The sequence below is a fragment of the Oreochromis aureus genome, linkage group 5 (assembly GCF_013358895.1).
Source record: "Oreochromis aureus strain Israel breed Guangdong linkage group 5, ZZ_aureus, whole genome shotgun sequence".
Classification (NCBI taxonomy): domain Eukaryota; kingdom Metazoa; phylum Chordata; class Actinopteri; order Cichliformes; family Cichlidae; genus Oreochromis; species Oreochromis aureus.
In genome coordinates this window covers 16505712-16527713 of record NC_052946.1, presented here as the reverse complement: position 1 = coordinate 16527713, position 22002 = coordinate 16505712, and the positions used below count along the sequence as shown (strand labels likewise).

The window sequence follows — 22002 nt, the reverse complement described above, 5'->3', positions numbered from 1 at the left end:
TCTCTTAACACAACTTTCTCCTGCTGTGTCAATGTTTAACCCTGTGAAATGAATGGGTCACTGAAAAGACCTAAAGCAGTATAAAAACAACACAGAAATAACATGCAAAAGAAATTTTACTTTGTGTAAACCAAGAATTAATATCAGTTACCATCACTTAATTTCTTTAAACTCCTTTGGTTGTGACATTAGACTTCTTGGATGAAAGGTCACTTAGGTCTGTACTTTGCATTTATCGGACAGCCTTATTTATGGCATTTACCATTTGAATAATCAATGTTTGAGATAAGAAGAGTTTCTAATAGTAATTGCAGTACAGCTGAAAAATGATCATCCATAAGAGTGAGCCTCAGTGCTTCTATTTATTTTAAGTAAGTGCTGCTCATCAAATGCAGTGTGTTCACTGACCATCAGCTAGTGGGGCTACCTCTATAAAAACATATGCTATGAAAATGTGCTGGTCTGGAACATTCAGGTGTGTGATAATCTTCCCAGGAGTGGACATCCCATCAAATTCACATCGAGGTCAGACTGTGCGAGCTTCAGAGAAACTGCATGTCAGACTCTACAGGAAAAAGCTTCCTGTTTCTAAAAACAATGCAGCACCCAAGTTGCTTTGCTTTGCAAAGCTGCATCTGAACAAACCACAAGACTTGTGGAACAATGTTAGATACTTAATGCATAGCGCCACATTTGGAGAAAACCAAACACAGCATGTCAACACCAAGTCCTCCCACTAACATGTCACAGTGTACAGAGGCAAACTGTGTGGAGTGCGAGTAGTGGACCCAGGTGCAGACAAACCAACGTGTGGAAACCAACTTAATAGGAACAAAAAGCGAGCCGTTTAATTAGGCTGATAAAAAGGTGCCAAAAAAAAAAAAAAAAAAAAAAAAAGCAGATACACACTGGGAAGAAACTAACTACAACTGAACTGGGAGAAAGTAAACGCTAAACGCTAAACACAAAAGACAAAGAACAAAACCTCGACTGTGGTAAAAACCTGAACGCTGAAAACCCTGGAGGCATGGAAACATGTCGAGAACAAAAGACGACCTGACAAAGACTGAAAACACAAACTAAATACACACAGGAGGATAATGAAGGATTGGGAAACAGGTGGGAACATAGCTGGGACAAATCAGACCTAACGAGACAAGGGGAAGAAAAACTAGACACACTGCACATAGGACAAGGACTTTCACAATAAAACAGGAAACAGGATGGAATGCAGACATGACAACACAAACTTGATAACATAAGACACGCAAACATGAAACTCATAAAGGGTGAGGGAAACTTAAATACAGGGGCAGTAAACACAAGGGTAATCTAATAAACAAATGAACTTAGCTAACCTAGTCAACTTAAACATAAACATCAACATCAAAATAAAGTAAAACTTAAAACGCGGGGTCAACAGACCCAGGAACGTGACATAACTGTCACCACATTGGTGATGGTGGTGATGATTTTGACTTGTTTTTTCAGCCAGTCGACTATGAACTCTTCTGTATACCAAGGTATTCTTGAGTTAAAGGTGAGATCATGGACAGTTGATCCCAAGAATATCAACAAATCTAGGCGGAGACAAGTATCAGGGATGATTCGTGACAAGGGGACGATTTGAGGATAGCAACAAGTGTGAAAAGGAACGTTTACAAGATGGTAGTGAGACCCGCTATGATGTACTTTTTGGACACAGGAGCACTGACAAAAAAACATGAAGCAGAGCTGGAGGTAAAGGTGTTAAGATTTCAGTTGGGATTGACCAGAATGGCCAGTGAGTACATCAAAGAGACAACTGAGGTTGAGCGATTTGGAGGCAAAGATGGAGAGGCAAGACTGAAAAGAGATGAATAGATATAGCAAAGGACGATATGCAAAAATGCAGAGGATTGCCCAAAGATGCCCTACCATTAATTACTGCTTCAATCTGAAATATGATCAACCTTTCTCTAATAATCTGCTGTGTACCTCATGCCTTCAAGCTGGCAATAGTTAAACCATTACTTAAAAAGTCATCTCTTGAGCTGTCTTAGCTAATTACAGGCCAATCTCCAACCTTCTTTCATCTCAAAAACACTTGAAAGAGTAGTTGTTAAACAGCTAGCAGATCATTTGGAGAAAAATTGATTATTTGAAGAGTTTCAGTCAGATTTCAGAGCTCATCACAGCACAGAAACAGCTTTAGTGAAGGTTGCAAATGAACGAATGGCCTCTGACAGTCCTTGTCCTGTCCGACGTCAGTGCAACGTTCAATACTGTATTGTTGACCATACTATCCTATTAGAGTGATTAGAGCATGCTGTAGGTATTACAGGTACGGCGGTGCAGTGATTTGAATCATATCTACCTTATAGACTCCAATTTGTTCATGGAAATGGAGAGTCCTCTTCTCACACCAACGTTAATTATGGAGTTCCACAGGGTTCAGTGCTGGGACCAATTCTATTTCCATTATACACGCTTCCCTTAGGCAGTATCATCAGAAGGCATAGCTTTTTCACTGGTATGCAGATGACACCCAACTGTATGTCCATACAGCCAGATAGCGCACACAAATAAAACCACAGGAATATTTTAAAGACATAAAGACATGAAGATATATTCTTCAACGCACACATACTGGAGGTAGAGGAGCCGCTGCGGGAAGGGCTGCTCCAGCTGGGAGCGGTGGAGGAGGCGCTCCAGCCGGAGGTGGACGAGGTACGAGAGGGTCCGTGCCTGCTGGGTGAGAAACCGCTGCATGAGGGGCTGCTCCAGCAGGGAGCGGTAGAGGAGCCACTTCAACTTGAGAGGGAGGAGGTGCACGAGGGTCCTGTCCAGCTGGGAGCAGTGGAGCAGCTGCTCCAGGCGGAGACAATGGAGGAGCCGTGCGAGGAGACGGAGGTCCCCGTGTCAGGGGGACCTGCGCGACCTGGGGCCGAGAGCTATACGCGAGCTGTCCCAGAACAACGGACGCCGGTCCAGCCGAACACCACCACCCTGCAGGCACAGCCGTGAGCCTGCAGGGTGGTGGTGTTCTGGGAATCCATCCTACCTGACAAACCATTATCCTACCCGTTGTTTCTGCGCACGCGCACAACACGAAATTAAGTGGCGAACCGTCCTACCTTTGTGAATATTAGCTAGAAAAATACTCTGACGGGTAAAATTAAGTGCCAAACCATCCTATCTTTGTGAATGTTACCTACAAGCATACTTTGAAGTGGCAAACCATCCTGGCTTTATGAATATGAGCTACAAGCATACTCTGATGGGCAAAATTAAGTGGCAAACCGTCATACCTACTTACATTTGTGCTGGAATTACTCTGTGACAGCAGAAATGTGCATAAACTACTTACGGTAGGACGTTTTGCCAAAGTAGGATGGTTTGTCAGAACACCGGTTCGCCAGGTGGCCGACTGCCAGACCAGCGTCGCCACTGGAGGCGTGGCCGGCCTCCGGAACAGCGTTGCCATCACCGCTGGAGACTTGGGCAGCCTCCACAAGAGACACACCGTGCAGGTATCTGCAGATCACGCCCGCGGTGTTAAATCATGGGGAAGCAGGGGTTGAGAGGCATGTTGTGGTGTGATGTGCGGCTCATAATTACAATCTGTGGTCCCGTCATGCCTTATTCACGCCACAAGGGATGATCTGTGGTGACCTCTAAAGCGAGCAGCTGGAAAAAAAAGAGAATTATAAACTTGTCAGCGAACAGATTCTTGAATTTGGTGCAAAGCATATGACTAACTCCGCCTTACAGACACCATCGCATTTGTTAGACGTGAAATCTCTCTCAAAGAATTTATGGTTTCAAAGATAAAATGCTCTTGAGAAATCCAGGGGAAAATATAAAACATTTACTGCATCATATATGAACCTGATACATTGTTTTAAGAGAAGGAATTTTCCGTAAAGAAGGTGATCCACTCAACATAAAAGCATGCACCAGCATTGTGTGCTTGATAAAAATCAGAGCACATAGCAACTTTTGAGAACAGTTGATGATTAGATAAAGAAGTGTGTCAAACCTATCAGTTCATAAAAGATTGGTGATGTAATTAACCTTTGTAACAGTGGCATACCCATTCATACAGGTAATCACAGCAGGACATGGAAACTCACTTTACCTTTAAATTATGATCTTCTCTTCTCGTAGAGCCAAGTTTGAAGTGCTTGTTTACATCCTCAGTTATCTTGTCTTATCTTGAATGAGATGATACCTTATATGCAGCATTTATATTATTTTACACTGGTCACTTCCAACTTAGGCCCATGATGCCCAGATAAAAAGTTGCGGAACGGTGTGACAAAACCTGCATATAAACCATGCATGTATATTAAGAAGTCCCAGATGTCAAAAGTCCAGCTGATAACATAAACTCATATATTCTTTATGCTTGTATAGAGGCTATATCACTTGTCCAGACAATAGTTTTTCAAAGTAGAGCTGATATTTTTTAAATATCACAAAACATGTGAAGCACATGAAATTTGAAAATATTTGTAAAACGATGAGGTAGCATTAGATTATGATGTTAAAAATGCTGAATGAGATATGTTACCTTGATGATAATGATGAATTTCCATTAAAGGAGATTATGTTTTCATATAAGATTATGTTTTCATATAAGCTAATTTGTTTGGTGAATTCTTCTGTTCAGGCTTTGAAATACAAAACTGTGTTGTTGCTTGTTGTCATTGACTGAACAATGGGCCATACTTTGGTCTGGTGATTGTAAAGCACAGTGAGATTGTTATATAGACAGGACTTTTGTATCCTTGAGGTAATCTAGAGTTCAATCTGACTCCGTAAAACTATGTCAGATTTTAATACAGATTCCACTATCATGGTCGTGTTATGAAAATGTCATGTTTAGGCTTCTATTTTATGCTTGTCGTATTTGTAACACTTTAGTGAGTTAACAAATTATTTTATATCTATTTCTAAAGGGACGATGTGTGTCAAATATGCCCTGGCTTATTGTTGATATGTCTTCACACATTAATTATAAATTAAAAAAAATTAAAAGTTTAAATTAAAACTGCAGTTTTCATTTTGACAAATGATGCATTTAAGCATATACTTTTTGCAAGAAATCGGATTCCACACATTTTTAAATAACAATAATGATAAAATGAACCATGTTTTATTAAACTGTTTATTTTAAATACATTATACTGCAAAAAAGTTCATATTTCAGCCTGTTACTTTTCCATTGCTTTTTTGTATGCAAAATGCTAAGTGAGATTTATGGAAACAGTTCAGTACAAAGAGGTATGTAAGTAGATGTTACCACTTTAAAATCTATAATGATCAGTCTCACTTGTGCTACACTGGAACCATGTGTGCAAACAATTTCTTTTTAATATATTTAGAAATCACAATATATATGTGTATGTGTATGTGTATATATCTATATCTATATCTATATATATATATATATACATACACACACACACACACACACACACACACACACACATATATATATATATATATATATATATATATATATATATATATATATATATATATATATATATATAAAGTTAAAAAAAATAAAGGTACAAGAGCTCAGACTTTGGTGTCCATGGGATTCATTTGCCCTTTCTCCTCATAGGTTAAGGGGACTTCTACACTGGAAAAGTCTGATGGCAACTCAAAGAAAAGCTCATCATCGAAGCAGTTCTTATCAGATGGAGATGCCAAGGAGGGAAACTTCATGACCAGCCCGGTGAGCAGACCGCCAACTGTAGAGGCTCCGATGGTGGTAAAGACAGCCGCCACCTGGTACAGCGCTTGCTCCTGTGCAGTGCGTCCCAAGCCCGGCTTCAGTCCAGGAATCAGGTTCTGGAGTTCTAGCAGCCGTGGATCTCCTTCAGGTGGAGCACGGTGGGAAAAGATCTGGTACATGCTGGGCCCGTAGGTTTCCTCAGTGGCGAGGAGGATGGCGCAGATCCCTGCTGCGGCTGATATGATGCCAGTCAGTCCGTGGAGGTTGTGAATACCACACTGGTCTTGGATCCTCATGCGATAAGCCATAAATGGGGTCAGGTACTTGTAACCAAAGAAACAGGCAGTACAGCCCATGACGCCCAGTGCGTATGCAGCTACAGGTGAAATCATCATGTCCACAGAAGCTCCAACTGTCACACCGCCTGCCAGAGTCACATTTTGGATATCAGCCATCGTGAGCTTGCCTCTCTTATTGAATAGCGCAGAGAGTGCAAAGGCAGTGATAGTGGATGAGGAGAGACCTATGAAGGTGTGGAGTATTGCTCTATGCTGATCATCACCTTTAAATGTAAGAGCAGAGTTGAATGAAGGCCAGAATACCCAGAGGAACAGGGTTCCCATTACAGACAGGATATCTGAATGATAACTAGTGATCTCTTTAGCATGTCCATCATTCAAACTTGGCCGATAGAGCATAAATGTCACTCCTAGACCAAAGTAGCAGGCAAATATGTGGATAAGAATAGTGCCGCCTGCATCATTGATCCTAATGTATTTGAGTACAGCCCACTCTGTCACAGCAAATATAGGAATCTCAAGAGAAGCCATGACCAGTAGCTGAACAGGACTGGTCTTCCCAAGCACAGCCCCGAAGGAGATGAGCACCACAGCACAGGCAAACTCTGCATTCACCAGGTTGATCACCCCCAAGTGAATTTTACCATCATAGTAAAACTGGAAGAACCCTTGCATCAGGATTGCCCACTGGATTGCAAATGTAGCTGTGAGAAAGTTGAAGACCATCCCGCCAAAGCCGTAGAATCTGAAAAAAGCCAGCAGGCAACCGAAGCCTATGAAGATCATCACCTGCACATCAGCAAAGTAGGGGTAGTCACGATAGAGGGAGTTCTCCATGGGGCTGGTCTCATTGTTTTGCAGCTTTGCGTTGGTATCGTCATCATAAGTGACAAAGACAGCATAAAGAGCTATGATGATCACCTCAAACACTAACACAAACACTGGCAGGCTCACTTTCAAACTCACTGAGTCCTTCATGTTGATGTTCAGTATCCAGACTGCGACTCCTCTCGCTGCAGCAACACCCCTTTTGTACTTTTCTCTTTTTTTAAAGATCAGATAAGAGCAGATAAAAGCATTGGTTAAAGAGAGTGAACACATGCAATGCAGTTATTTAACAGTGGATTGTTATTTAACAACTCGAGAGAACAACGTACTTTAATCCCTCACTGCTCACAACTGAGCTTATCTCTCCCCCTGTGGTTTTCCGCAGCAAGTTCTGATTGGTATTAAATGTCTTTATTGAATTTTGGGATGGATTTCAAGAATTTGGTGTGCAGTTTTTAAGTGTTTTTTTAATATGAGTTTCTAAGTTTGCTGCTTGATAAATCAGACAATGATAGCAGAGTGCTGAAATGTGACCTTATTTATTTATTTACAAACTGTATCGTCGTCGTCGTGGTTGAGGATTGTGACTAAAAAAGAAAAAACCCTCAAACCCCCATAGACTCCAGTCCAGTAACCAGCAGCAATGAGCAGGTTAAAGCCGGTATTAAAATGCAAAAGAAGAAGAAGAATCGCTCCCATAATGCATTGCATTGCCAACGTATGCAAACAGGAACATGGCTACCGGTGTTTAACATCAGCACTCTTGAAAAATTCTCTTGTCCCTGACCGACATAGTCTGTGATACACCAGCTTTTGCTGATCCTCCGCGACAGGAGAAAGGTCGGAGTTTATCAGTAGACTCTGGAAACAGCTCCTCGCTTCTTCGTCGGTCACAGACAGGTAACGGGTCAGTTAGCAGACGCTAGCTCCCGGTGAAGCTAACGCTACCAGTGCTGCTAATCACATCAGTTCATTTAAATGTTATCATCGCTGTCATCTCCTTTTGGAGACGGGCTGTGAATCATTAGTCAAAGGAAGACGTGGAAAACACATCAGTATACTTTTATACCTGTGCTGTGAAACACACACATAAAGCCGCTGCATGGGGGCGGTAGTTTTTGTGTCTCCCAGAGCTTTGACACGTCTGCACCTCAGCTAAAACTTAATTGTCATGTCACTCATAATTAGACTATTAACTAGACTGCTGTTTGCTTTTAGGCCTTACAGGGAGAGCAGTGTAACAGCGTATAATGACATATGTTTATGGTTTATAATTAAGTCACATATTGATGAGGTAAACAAGCGTGAGGGGGAATATGTTAATGTCACAGACATAATGCTGACAGAAAGAGACTAATGCTGAAAGAAAAAGAAAGGGCAAAATGTTCTGGAGTGACGGTGGAAGATCTGGTCCTGCTGAAGTAGGGGAGGGTAGACCACCATTTTCAGTAAGCAAGCACGGTAACAATGTGGCATTTAAGTCATCGAGTGGAGCTACACAGTCGAGGAACACTACATTTATTTACACTGAGACCACTGCCCCACAATCTGCCCACAAAGCACAGCTAACCAGGGCTGAAGACGAGGAAATTGGAATCTAGAGATGTGGCAGAAATCACCACAAGAACCAGACTTCAGACTTGGTAAAGGTCATGGTAAAATAAGTGCATTGGTGGCAAACATAAGGTCTGGGAGGCCAGAAGTGACCCAGCAGAGACTCCCAATTTGGATCACTGGACCATTTGAACAAGTGAAGGAGGGCGTAAATCTTGAACCAAGTTTTATAGCTTTTCTTCCTGATAAGGCCCACCCATATGGTTATTCATTGTGTACCTAAGCTATTAAGTGACAGAAATGTGACTGTTTTTTTTGTTTGTTTTTTTTTAAATTTTATTACTGTCTTCTATAGATGTTTCAGTGTTTTGTTTTGTTTTTCCTTCTTACAATGGGACTACAGTAGAAATCAGTAACATGTTTTCTATTAATTGATGAAACGTCTATAATTGCAGGAGCTACCAATTTTTTTCTGTAATTATCCAAATTTATTTCTCACAGTTTAAGCCCAAAAAGTCCTGCTGACAGATTTTCATTTACTACAGCAGCATTTCCTTATCTCGCAGAAAGGTTTAGGCATGCTGTTGAATTTGTGCTTCTTTTTTTATGTATTAACATATCTCAGAGACTAAATGTGTAGTTAAAATTCTTTACAATGACAAAAAGAAAAGTTTCACTGATGGAAGTGGGCCGTGTGCAGCCCACGGTGTAAAATAAGTTTGACCTTCCTGCACTAAAGTAAGGGGTGAAAGTTTAAAAGGGAAAAAATAGTTATAATGAAGGGAAATGTTTAAAAATAAAATGTTACACTGATTTCAGTTTTTAAAAGGACTTAGGATTTTCAGAAGACTTGGGTATGACAGTATTTTGTTATGAGAGAATATAATAATTTTGAGGAGTACTCGAGTATGAGAATATCTCAGTTAACATTGTGTATGTTTGGGGGAAAAATAAGGAGAAGTGAGGGGATAACACATACTGATAAGGCAATCAAGTGGTGGGAGGGTTACATAGAGTGAGTGAGCATGGGAACAAAGTGTATGTGATGAGTTGTCAGAGTAATCCTGTTTAATGAAACCAGATGATATTTGCAAGCCGTCTGCCAGCCAGTGAATAGCCAAAAGCATTGCCAGTTGTTATTTGAAAATAATCAGACTTTGTAGGATATCTTTTTTTTGCTAAACATGTGCAGACTTGGTAGATGTTGCTTCAGGTAAAACTCAGATATCTGGTTTACCCTGTTATGTAATATCAGCATCTTTTATTATTGAACAGATTAGATAGGCAATGGATTAGCCAGTCAAGCAGACTAATTGTCAGCATTTTTTTATTTTTACAACTCATTAATCTTCATGACCTTTATTAATGTGTAACAAGGTAAGAAAGGCAGGGTTGTATTTTTTTCTGCTTTCTCAGAGTGGGCCTCTGGGGGAAGGTGTGATTAAATACATAGGCATATCTAGTCTGCATACAGTAAAGGCATTTGGTGTTTGTTTGTTACTGTATCTGACAGAAATTGATGCATTTTTGTGATAAAGAAAACAGATGATATGCTTGTTTTGAAGTGATTTATTCAGTGGTTGGGAATTTCCGTTGGTTCTGGCTAAAGCATCTCGGGAGGGCGGATGAGTGAATACCCTAAATGGCATACATCCACTGGTTTCAGCTTCTCAAATGTCATAATACTGATACTTTACTTTTATTAGTCGACTAACCAGTTGGAAAAACAATTTTCCACTTACTTTGTCCTAATTCCATTAATATTTATGAAAGTGTTAATCTTTAAAAATAGGTACCCAAAGTGCAATGAATGTCATTATAAATGGTTAAATGATGACCTGATATGGCTGAGCACTGCAGTTTAAACAATACATTTTGTGTTCACTGATGGTAATTACTACATAAATCTATTAAGTTTGTTTGAGGTTGTGGAGAGAAGCTTTAAGAATCATTGTAATCGCTGCTCGTTGCACGTTGGGCAGAGGTCTAGTTCGATGCTGTCTCTGTGCCATAGTCAATGATAAAAACAAGAAAACAAAGAAGCTGTAGGGGTTTCATGATATTAAAATGGTGTGGGTAAATTACCTGCAGTAGCCTTCCACATTTCGCACACTTACTGCCAGATGCAGCAGAAAATCAGGTGAATATTTGATAATTCATTAATGCTTTAATTTGAATTCACAATAAAATGTTAGATTAATTCTTCCTGTGAATAAAAAGCATTTAAAAAGTTACATTTATAACATTTTTACATATAAACTTTTTAAACGTTTGTCAGCAGTAACTCGTGGTTTGATGAATATTTGGTTGAATTTTGACCTTTTACTTCAGCTTTTCTGTGTGTGTTTCATGGCTGCAGCCTGTGGAGCAGGTTCAGGTCTTTTAAAGTTCATCATCTAAACATTTCCTCTGATTGCCGTCCAGCCTTTAGATATATTGGTTCATTTTCACAAATTAAACCTGCCCTCTATAATAGAATACAAAAATAAAGTGATACTCCAGTGAGACTGTGTGATTTCAGTGTGGGAAACAGAAGTCAGGTATTGGTGGCTTTTAATTAGTTGCTTAGCAACATGAAGTTGGGTTGAGTATTAATTCTCAGGGGTTTGTATTAGTATTTTTGCTCCAATAGTTGTGCTTAAGATGATCCTCTGCAATTTTGTTTCAGTGTGAGTCATCATGGCGAGTCCAAGGACCAGAAGAGTTCTGAAGGAAGTGAGAACTCAGGATGAGAATAATGTAAGTCCTTAAAGCTTCTGATCCATGTGGCTTAACTTCAGTTCTTAACCAAAATAATCTCAGCCCACCGGAACGTTTTTATTCTAATTTACAGTTAAGACAGCAGCTCCTTGGGAGGTTGCACTTTCGCACTATCGTCCTCTAAATGGCCCCAAATAAATGAATCACAAGAGGACACACATTCTAGTTTAATTAAAGAAGGTTATTTCTGTCTGTTTGTAAGAACATTAGTCGGCTTTTTGCTGGAGAAAGTCGAATGAAGAACTCCAGGGTATATCATTGAATATGAAGTGTGTTGTTGTTTTTTTTACCTGTTTATATTTGTTTGTTTTTGTTTGTTTGTTTTTCAGCTGTGTTTTGAGTGCGGAGCTTTTAACCCTCAGTGGGTTAGTGTGACATATGGCATCTGGATTTGTCTCGAGTGCTCTGGCAAGCACAGGGGCCTGGGAGTACATCTCAGGTAATAATGTGATGAGTCATGGTGTCTCTTAACTTTAGTCACATTCATGTGATATTTGGCAAACTACAAAGACATGCTAAACTTTGAGATAAGTTTACTATAGTAAAATAACAAGTTAAAAAAATACATTTTAATCAAATGGTCTAGGTTATATATGGATTAGTTTTGTGAATATGTTACATTATTGGAAGAACTTTGTTTACAAGGAACAGTCCAGAGTAGTCTGTGTATTCCTTCAAATGATCACAAAGAAATTGTTACAGCCTGACAATATGCAGTTTTATCTTTTCTTCCCCATCCTCAGTTTTGTGCGCTCGGTCACCATGGACAAGTGGAAAGATATTGAACTGGAGAAAATGAAAGCAGGTGGAAATGGAAAATTCCGCTTGTTTCTTGAATTGCAAGATGATTATGATCCCAACTGGACTTTGCAGGAGAAATACAACAGCAGAGCTGCTGCACTCTTCAGGGACAAGGTAAGCTGCACACATTAGTTCTTAATTATTCCGTTTTTTCTTCCATTAACCCACTCACAGAGGACCGGATAGAACAGGATAGAATAGAATAGAATAGCCCTTTATTGTCATTGTACCTGTACAACGAAATTGTGGTTTAAATTATAAATGTATATCCTCAGTAACGAGGTATATTTTTAGCTTGATATCTTTAGATATAATGCTTTCCAGTTTGCGCTAACATCTTCACCCTTGTTCATCACTGCATTGACAGGTTGCAACGTTAGCGGAGGGAAAGGAGTGGTCCATTGAGACCTCGACTGCAAGAAATTGGACGTCCCCTCAACCCAAGAGCACTCTTTCATCCTCTCATCGGTATGAATGAAGGAGATTTTAAACTTACTAATGTTGGGTCTAATACTGGATACAGAACAGCAGGCATCAAAACAGCAAACTGATATTTCTGTAATTTAAAATTTAGTTCTGGAGGATCTGGACAGAACTCGGCGAAATCCAGCGATAAAGCTTTTGAAGACTGGCTGAGTGATGATGTTAACTCTTATCAGAGGTAGGTTTTTAAAGTTTTCTATACTAGATTTTAAACATTAATATGGCAGCAAATGACTGTTTGCTATGCAGAGATACATAGTGTATATCAATGACATCTTTGGCAGAGAATGAAGTGTCATTCCTGTAATTATTGGTGTAACTTCATTTGTGCATTTAAAAGAAAAAAAAATCTTTCCTGCTTTTTCAGTGGAGGTGGTTACAGTGGGAATCAAGAGAATCGGTATGTTGGATTTGGCAACACAGTGACCCCAGAGAAGAAAGAAGATGACTTCCTGAACAATGCCATGTCTTCTATTTATTCAGTAAGTCAAGACACACACTTTTTTGGGGGGGGGGGCGCTGAACTGTATTTTTATTTTTATTTTTTAAATATATATCTATAACTTAACTTTTTACATTTTTTTTTTTTTTTTTTTTTTTTTTTACCAGGGTTGGAGCAGTTTTACTGTTGGAGCTAGCAAGTTTGCCTCTATTGCCAAAGATAATGTAAGTGACTTCAAACAAAGGTTAACTCATTCAATTTAAAAATAAAATGAATAGGAAATGTATTCATTTTGTTTTTCTCGATGTGATATCAAAATCAACAAAACCAGGCGTTTTTGCATAAGCTTATTGAGAGCAAGATGTCTACACTATTTTAAGTGAGGTGTTTGTATTGTAATAGCTGGGCTCTACCCTGGATTGTCTTAGCCTGATTGCTGATGTCAGGCTAAGTGGTCACACATGGCTGGATGACAAACTATAATTCTGGAAAAACACGAAGAGGCAGAAATTAACACAGCTCTTGCAGAAAAAGCAGTGGTTTGAGTGAAAGTAAGAGGACAAGCACTGTGTGAAAGTGTATTTGTTTAAATGTTTTGATCGGTTAGACTGAAAAAAATTACTGTGAAGGTTAAACTATTTGAAGGCATTGAAGGAAAGCCATCAACAATGCTGACTGTCTAAGAAGTTAACACACTTATCAGTATCACAACTTTATCATTAAGACACTGCTCATTGTAATCTGATAGATTATTCTATTAAATTAATGGTTAAATGTGCATGTGACAGTTTTAGTTTTAATCATTTTCAGCTGTGTAAACCCATGTGTAATTGTCAGAGAAAAACAAACAAATAAACGAACCAAAAAAAAAGAAAAAACTATAACTTTAGAGCCTCCTACTGTCTGCCCATTGAAGTCCAAAGGATCTGCCGGGATTAGTGATGCTATTTCCTGGAGAAGTGATTGGCCAGTAGGATTTCATACCTGTTGACCTCTAATCTGAAACATAACCTGCTCTGAGGCAGGTTAGGTCTGCAGCCTAAATTACTATGGTGATGTACCCTAGAAAGAAGTGAACCCCTTCCCCAGGGTTAACCCTGAACTTGCCTGGATAAGACAAAAACCTGCTTCGCAGTACAGGCCTCTGTTCTGAACATCTTAAATCTGGCCCTGACAAATACAGCCCATAGGATAATAATTTAGCGAGAGTAAAAATGAACATTTTTCCAACTAACAAAACATTTCAAAAACTAAACCAAAACAAGCCAACACACTCTGCACACTAATACCACAAAAATTAAAAACTGAAAATAGAAAAACTATAAATCTGATTCACACAAAGATGTTTTATTTTCACAGAATTTATGTTGGACATTTAACTTGTGCATTTAACAAAAACAAAAACAAAACTTTAAATGGTGATTATTTTTTTCCCTCTCATGCAGACAACTAAACTTGCAAACCAAGCGACCTTAAAGGTAAGTCTATCGCACTCTCGGGTAGCCAGTTATTTCTCCTGTTAATAAAGGTTTTTGACTCTTCTACAGACTGTATTAAGTAGTCTCCTCTTTCTTGACTGTATAAGCATGTGTATGCCATTTGCTTGTAAATATTTTAATAATATAAACCTACAAGCAATAACTGTGTTACTACTTTACTATCTCTTTGCCTTCTGTGGATCTAGTTAAGGGGCTATAAAGCGCCCCCAGAACCGGTAAAGCAGTTTATAGATGCATGGTGCTTCTTTTATATCATTTGGTTTTTTGTTTTTTCAGAATTATTGTCTGCTTTTTAGTTATTTTTTTAACACTTTTAAAGAAACCTTTAACAAAAAATGTTGTCAGAATTGTCGTCTCCATGTGCTTCTGCTTGGTTAAACACAAGGCATTTTGTCTCTTCTCATATTTGAATTTGGAATATATGGATAACCTTTAGGACAAATGGAATAGGAATGAACAGAAGTACTGTTCACTCACATCCACTGATTATGGGTTATCCTTTTTATGCATGCCAGTGTTTGTGTTTACTGCTAACAGCGCTGAAGAGGGACAATGGTATGCAAACACCTGATTGGTTTCTGTGAAAAAACATGAGTCCTTGATGCTGTTCTGTAGAATTTAACATGCGGAGTAAGAAGCAAAAATATCTTAATATTTGGGGTTATAGATGTGCCATGCTACCAGTGTCTTGAACCATTACACCCTCTAGTGCTTGTTCAGTGTCATGGTGGATGGGAATGCTCAGGCTGCATGCTACTGCAGAACAAGCAGCTCAGTGTCTTGCAGTACTGTGAATGTTAAACTGTTCCATTCAAGTGAACTCTCCTCTCTGACTTCCAACTAGGCCACAGAGTTAGGACAGACATTAAATGAGAATGTTATCAAACCTACTCAAGAAAAGGTAACATTGATGTTTGAAGTTGTTGATTTGGTGGTGGGATGCAGTGCTTTTAGACAAGAAACAGCTTCAGATGTGAATGTGCTATTTTCTCCGCTGCCTGCCTGTGCCAGCTTATCTGCTTTATGCCAGCTAACATTAAACGACAAAACCTGTAGTTTCAAAGATGGAAAGGGGGAACACAAAGCTTTGTCTCTCTCTCTCTCAGTCAGTGACTCAGCTGTGGGATTTGCAGAAGCGTACGGCTGTGAACTGTTTATTTGGGAACGTGTGTGAGTCAGTGTGAACTGTCACTGGATCAAGCCTATAGCACAAACATTTTTAACAGCCAAACTCTTTGTTCACGTGACGTCTGAGTTCAAAGTCTCCAGCTTTCAGTGCAAAAAATGACATCACGACTATTCTACTAGGTTTTGATGTTGCTTTACTGGAAGCATTTTTATGTTCTTGAATCAGTGACAGCCGCAGTGAATTCCCTATAAACAGACAGCAGCATGCATAGATTCTGTAGGCAACAGACTATTTATTTATTTATTTATTTATTTATTTATTTAGTACCATAAGCTTCCTGAAAATTCATGGCTTGTTTTCTGAGTGCTGTTACGCTTGAGCTGGTTTTGGTTGCATTCAGGTCAAAATGCAATCTCAAAACCACCGGCTGTCTGCTCACAGTAAACAAGAAGTGATGCATCCTGGAGCTCTTCATTTGAAAGCCACAGCTCATTATCTTTGGGGATTTGGTGTGTCTGAGCTTTGTTGTTGTTGTTGTTTTTTCTCTCTTTCTTTTGACATCATGTAATATTAGAGCACATGTTACCATTTTTGCAGTAATGGTAAGTGTTTTTGACACAGTGCTTCTGCTTAGCAGATTTAACTATCAAGTGAGCAGCTCCTGGATGTCATCTTTTAAAAAAAAAAAAAGAAAACAATTTTTTTTTTTTCCCTTTTTTAAAATTAAATTCCAGAATCAGCAGGCTAATTATTGACTTTTCAAACATAACTGTTACAAAAAGAAGGATGCCTCTTTTTACCATGCTTTGTAGTGATTTATTCTCTTTGAGTGGGCCAGTGACTAATAGAGACTGACAGAAACAAAATGCTTTTGTCTTTTAATGTAGTGTTGGCAATATTAATTTGATGTATCTGTAGTTTGTGCTTTTTTTTTAACACTCTTTACTGTCTTTCTTCGTCTTCCTCTTCTTTTAAATCATCTGTGCTGTTTAAAAAATAAAAATAAAAACTGTATTTTTATTTTCCACAATCAAAAATGAGCTCTTCACCGCGTATTTCATTAGACTGTTGTTTTGATTAGTTTTTAACAATAATTTGGCTCATCCAGGTGAAAGATGGCAAATTGCTAGATGAAATGGCAGTCAGCTTCACTGGGCTGGCAAACAAGGTAGGAATGGCAGACATCTGCCACACTGTGCTGATGCAAAACCAGTCTCCCAAGTGAGGAGCAGCAGCCCTGACACTGCTGCTGCAAACAGTATGCAAAACTGCAGAAGAGCCCCCCAATACACTATTCGCTCTAGTCCTCCAAGGAGACTGGTTTTGCAGTGTCGTTAAGTTTGAACTATACTAATTGCATTTAATTTCTTGTTTTTCTTGCTGCCATTTTGTTGTGGTGGTGAGTACATGATGTAAAAGAGTTAGAAAATGTGTTTTTGTGTCATTTTAATATTACTGCATTGCTAAAACTAAATTTGTTGTCGGTTTGATTGTGTAGTTAAAAACTGATTTATCATAATGGATTTATTAGGACTTATTATTTTTTATTAGGTTATTCTTTGACCTTTGAATAAATGAAAAATAAGGTATTTTAACATGTTCTACATAAATAGTTTATCTCTTCCTTAGGTTCAGGGAGCTGGGTCAAAGCTGACTAATCTGTTCTCTGGAAAACAAGAAGATGGGTAATAAAAAAAACTTAATACAGAATAAATGAAACGTCTCATATTCAGAATCCTAAGCACTTTGTGATGCAATGCTGTAAGCTATGGCCTGTAAAAGCATTTCTTTATGTTCAGGTCTGCTGGTGAGAGCTACCAAAACATGGATGCCACTGAGGGATATCAGGGTAGTTCTAGCCAGCCTATCGCAAGAGACTTCTGGGAGACCTTTGGCAGCAACAGCTCCTTAAAGGCTAAGAAATCTCCGAGCAGTGACAGCTGGACCATTGCAGATAATTCTGCCAAGAAGAGCTCTGACAGTTGGGACAATTGGGGCTCTGAAGCAGCGTCCAACAACAAACACAGCACAGAAGAGAGCTGGGAGGCTTGGGACAACAACTGGGAGAATGCGGATGGTAAGACAAAGAAGAGTCCCACGAAACCTGCTGAGGAAACCTGGGAGAACGCAGACTGGTAGTGACCTCACAAATGTACATCTCCTTACCTTTTTTCCTACTCTGGCCTTTTCCCCTCTCTCTCTGTTCATCTCACCGGCACTTTCAGGGAAAGCTCCATTAGCTTTGATCCTGTTAATGCATTTAAAATATATTTATTATCCTAGAAGCAAAAGAATGAAGCCCAGGGATGAGTTGAGCTCATCATGAGATGACTATTCATAAAAATACTACTTTACTGAATATCAGTCCTGTATATTATTGTAAATTGTCCTTATTAAAGGGAATTGAGCTAAATCAGACCATAATGTACTGCCTGGACCTCCCCAAGTATAATACTCTTAAAGGTTAAGAAGCCAGTGTTCGTACTGGATCGCAGGTTTAATTTCCTTATTAAAAAAACAAAGCATGAAGGAGAAAATCTGATGTTGTACATTTGAACCCTTGTAAATACAGTATCACCATCTAAACACTAACAACTTTCTGTTCTGTGTTTAATCAAATTTGGCCCCTTAAACATTTTCATTTCTGTTTTGTAAAATAGATCAAAAATAGTTTCAAAAAAAGTTCATTCCACCCTGTGTTTACCATTAATCAAAATCTCTTTGGTCATGTACAATTTAAATAAAATGATCTGATGTATAATGAGTTGAGACTAAATCTCCTTCATGGTATGAATTGCTTTTTACACTTTTTTTTTATTTTAATGAGCAAGTAGTTTTTTTTCCCCTTTCTTTCTATCTTCACACTAGAGACCTGCAGATACAACACTGTCATGTATCTGCACCAGCAATAGTGCAGATAGGCAAAGGCAACAGAATGCTTTGAAGTTTGGCATGTCTAAAAGTTAGTAACTGCCATTCTGCTAAAACAGCTGCTTTAGGGTAAATCCAACTTGAAATCAAATTGTCATTGAATTTGACCCCCCTTATGCATTTGTGAGCTTTTTAAGCTCTTTGATTGGTTGGATGAGTTAACTTTCAGTCAGCACAACCTGTCTGTAGGTCCAATTCACACTAAAATGTTCTTTTAATCACATCCAACATCATTTTTTATTTTTTTGTTACACATCCTTTCAAGTAGTGTTGCTTTATGTTGCAACATTGTTTTTTTGTTTGCTTCACTGCTTAAATTAAACTGCTAATTAAATATGCCCGGAATACCTGCCAATGCTAGAATGGAGTGGGGAGGTATTGCAATATTGTGTTGTGTGTTTTCCTCTCATTCTGACCTCAGAGCTGTTTGAAGTGACTTGAAACAGAATGAACTTTCCCATTAGAGTTCATGCAATCAGATCTGGCTGCATTCACTTGCAATGTGGTTTAGACCGGGCTCAGGTTGGACCAGGTGTTTTGATCAAGTTCTCTTATTAATGAATGAATAAATAAGAGTAATCACTCATATTATTAAACAAAATAAAATGTATTTAAAGATTTCTAGTTTTGTTTTCAAGAGACATATTGTGAAATTTTTAATAAGTCATGTCTAAAGATGATATACAGTTTATTGTAGATAATTTCACACGAGAGGTCCTCTTTGCTGGTTATACTCGGTGTACTGTATGCAAGGGTGTGATGGTTGTGTGTCATTAATTGGACACAAGTGTGGATTTTTAGACTGTTTTATTAGCAGCTCGTGACCATAGCTGGTGACAGGTCATTGTAAATGTTATCTCATACGAAGCATCTCTGTGTCGAGTGTTATTGCACCGTGGTCGTTGTTTATATTACGAAGATTCTGTGTCACCGATATCTCTACACTGTATTAACATCTGAATTGTGGGGTAATGCTAATGAGGCTCATTATACGCTGGATGCTTTGATGGTCATAGCTCTCAAATGCTTGTTATGAATTAATTTAATCAACCTAGTGCATCCCTCGGTCAGATTAAATGGCAGCTGTGCTCACATTGTTCATCAGAGATGCAAATGCATTTTTTGAAAAGTTCATGGTTACAAGCGGGAATGTAATCAGTGTAAAATTGGGCTCTAGTAAGGTGTCTGGGTTGAAGTATAGAGCAATTTTGCATCAGCTAATTTCTTATGTGGCCTTTCATTTCCTGTAACCCTGTAAATTTGTTGCTTTTGATGCAAAAATCCCCTCATACAACACTAGTTTAATGTCACTGAACCAATTACAACTTCAGGTTTTGCTAATATCAAAAGTAACGTGATTGATTTGAATTTCCTGGTGCTTTTATTGGCAAATAGTGCACTCCTGCAGACAGTCCTCATTGGACACGAACGCTTAGCTGATTGATTATTGAAGAATAAATGCTCCATTACCATTTTCCTACCTCTAAGAAGGCTTTACTTTACTGCCTGGGTTAATTTAGTGAACATGTTTTATTTTATTTTTCTACATTATTTAGAACTGTTTTAATATAGACCTTATCACCACTGGTAGTGTAACAGTAAAGCAGCAAATATGAGTCTACAGTGTCAGTCTGTTTTCAGTGATGATGCGGTGCTGTAAAGAAAAAAAAATATTAATAATCACTCCTGGAAGATTTGTGTTGCTAAACCTCTGCAGTCGTGTTCATGTCTGGTCATGTGATCAAAGCCTTAAACAGCTGTGTTTGCTTTCTGTTGATACTGGTGCCACTTTACTTGTGTATATGTCAGATAACGTCAAATGATTCACTGTTACCTTCAACTTTTCCCTGTATTACTGAAGTATGTCAACTGTTTTATTATTATTTTTTTAACTTTATTATGGCGTAAAACTGACTGCCAGTAAATGGATAAATTCTTTTTGATCTGCTCTCATTGTATCTAAACTGTTTAGTCCTGATATACCATAGTTTTTCTTTTAGTGAATCTCTTGCTGGGGTTACTAGTAATTGATTTTTGGATGATTAGCAGAATTTGATAGTTATTGAAATGCATTTAAATGACTTAAAATCATTTTTTTTCTTTTTTTTTCTTTTTTTTTTTAAAAGAACTGATTGTATTTTTTTTTCCACACAAAGTGAATCAAATTCTGAACTTTCCAGAGCAGCAGTTCTGCTCATTTTCTGTGCCTGTGGATCACCTGAGAATGGGTATGTCTGTGTTTGTTGACTAAACTAATAATTATGTCAGAAATTGATGTCATGCATGAGATGTTATGTGATGCTAAAAACATTCAGTTGTTTCCTAAGTGAATTTAAGTGCAGTCGTCTGCTTGACCCTTCAAGTTTCACCAGCAGCCATCCTGAGGTGAGCCAGTGTTACCGTACCCACTCCCCCAAGGCTCTGGATATTTCTCCTGTACACATGTTTCTGTGTAAAATTAAAGAAAAAAATGTGTTGTGAATGCTTTTGTGGTGCAGTCTTCTGTTGATTGTGTGGATAGATGGATAGTTAGGTAGTGGTGGTAACAGAGTTCAAGGAGGATCTTGGCACTGTCATGACAACTATCTGTTACCATCACATTTGTCCAGGTTCCTGCAGACACAGATGTGCTTTGAACGGTCATGGGAGACATTCAAAACCGTGAAACAGCAGAAGCGTGAACATACATGGCACACAAGAGGAACAGAGATCTAGGATTCCTCTACACCGGTAGAAAGACTGCAACAAGAGAGTTCAACTCCTTGTCTGTGTGGTGTTTGCATGTTCTCACCTTTGCCTAGGTGGGTTATTTGAGGTTTTCCAGCTTCTTCCAGCTTCCTCCATTCCTCCAGAGACAGATTTTAAGGTTAATTTGTGATTCTAAATTAGCTGAAGGTGAGGTGTATAAATCCTTGAAGTAAATGTGTGAATGTATAAAGTTTTCTGGTAAGATCAGAAGTGCTATATGAAAGCAAACATTACATTTGCACGTGCAATATAACTGAAATCAATGTAAAAATAAACCGATAGTTTAAAGAAATTAGGACACATTTACTCTGACTGCTGACTGCTAAGGTCAAAACAGATGGAAAAAGGAGTTGGTGAGGTCATAAGATTGTTAAAGCATCTGAGGTGCCTTCAGTGAGTGTGATGAAATGTGCAAATCCTGCCACTTTCCTACCACTGCTATTGAGTTTGCAATAGGCATTTTTTTTTTTTTTTTGTCTTCCAAGTGTGGGGTTAATGTTGAATTAAAAATGATTTGATGATATAGCAGTGAGGATGGCATTTAAAGGTTGTAGTGCTTGTATAAACTAAATATCCCAACAATTCCAAAAAGTTCCTCCTATTTTCACTTTTAATGAAATCCATTTAAATCATTATGGCTGTTTTTTCCGTGTCTTAGGTAAAACAGGGCATGACGTTGTGTGAAAACAGATGGTCTTCTCCAAGAATAATTGGTTTAAAACCTTAAAAATCCAGATCCATTCTCCCCGCTCTCCGAAACTATTATTAAAGATTAATAATGTATTTAATAAAGAATAATA

General features: G+C 38.5%; 2 protein-coding genes across 3 annotated transcripts; one reads left to right on the top strand and one right to left on the bottom strand.

The window, feature by feature from the left end:
* Positions 1 to 5568: 5568 nt before the first annotated feature.
* On the bottom strand, positions 5569 to 7024 carry LOC116326463 (ammonium transporter Rh type B-like). Its single transcript, XM_031747784.2, has one exon. It carries the CDS (start codon positions 7003 to 7005, stop codon positions 5569 to 5571), a length of 1437 nt encoding a protein of 478 aa, XP_031603644.1. The 5' UTR covers positions 7006 to 7024.
* A 527-nt stretch (positions 7025 to 7551) lies between these two features.
* On the top strand, positions 7552 to 20936 carry arfgap1 (ADP-ribosylation factor GTPase activating protein 1). Of its 2 annotated transcripts, XM_031747678.2 has the most exons (13): positions 7552 to 7755; positions 11078 to 11148; positions 11499 to 11608; positions 11913 to 12084; positions 12338 to 12438; positions 12545 to 12631; positions 12821 to 12935; positions 13063 to 13119; positions 14341 to 14373; positions 15239 to 15295; positions 16632 to 16691; positions 17153 to 17208; positions 17323 to 20936. In XM_031747678.2, exons 2-13 carry the CDS (start codon positions 11089 to 11091, stop codon positions 17660 to 17662), a joined length of 1248 nt encoding a protein of 415 aa, XP_031603538.1. In that variant the 5' UTR covers positions 7552 to 7755; positions 11078 to 11088; the 3' UTR covers positions 17663 to 20936. The 2 variants fall into 2 exon arrangements, with proteins under 2 accessions (XP_031603538.1, XP_031603539.1); XM_031747679.2 differs by lacking the exon at positions 15239 to 15295.
* The last annotated feature ends 1066 nt before the right edge of the window (positions 20937 to 22002 follow it).

Excerpts from the sequence above, each read along its gene's own strand:
- LOC116326463 (XM_031747784.2), bottom strand. The coding sequence starts at position 7,005 with ATGAAGGACTCAGTGAGTTTGAAAGTGAGCCTGCCAGTGTTTGTGTTA.
- arfgap1 (XM_031747678.2), top strand. The coding sequence starts at position 11,089 with ATGGCGAGTCCAAGGACCAGAAGAGTTCTGAAGGAAGTGAGAACTCAG. Across the intron at positions 12,085-12,337 it reads CTGCACTCTTCAGGGACAAG|GTTGCAACGTTAGCGGAGGG; the intron begins GTAAGCTGCACA and ends CTGCATTGACAG. Across the intron at positions 16,692-17,152 it reads TCACTGGGCTGGCAAACAAG|GTTCAGGGAGCTGGGTCAAA; the intron begins GTAGGAATGGCA and ends TCTCTTCCTTAG.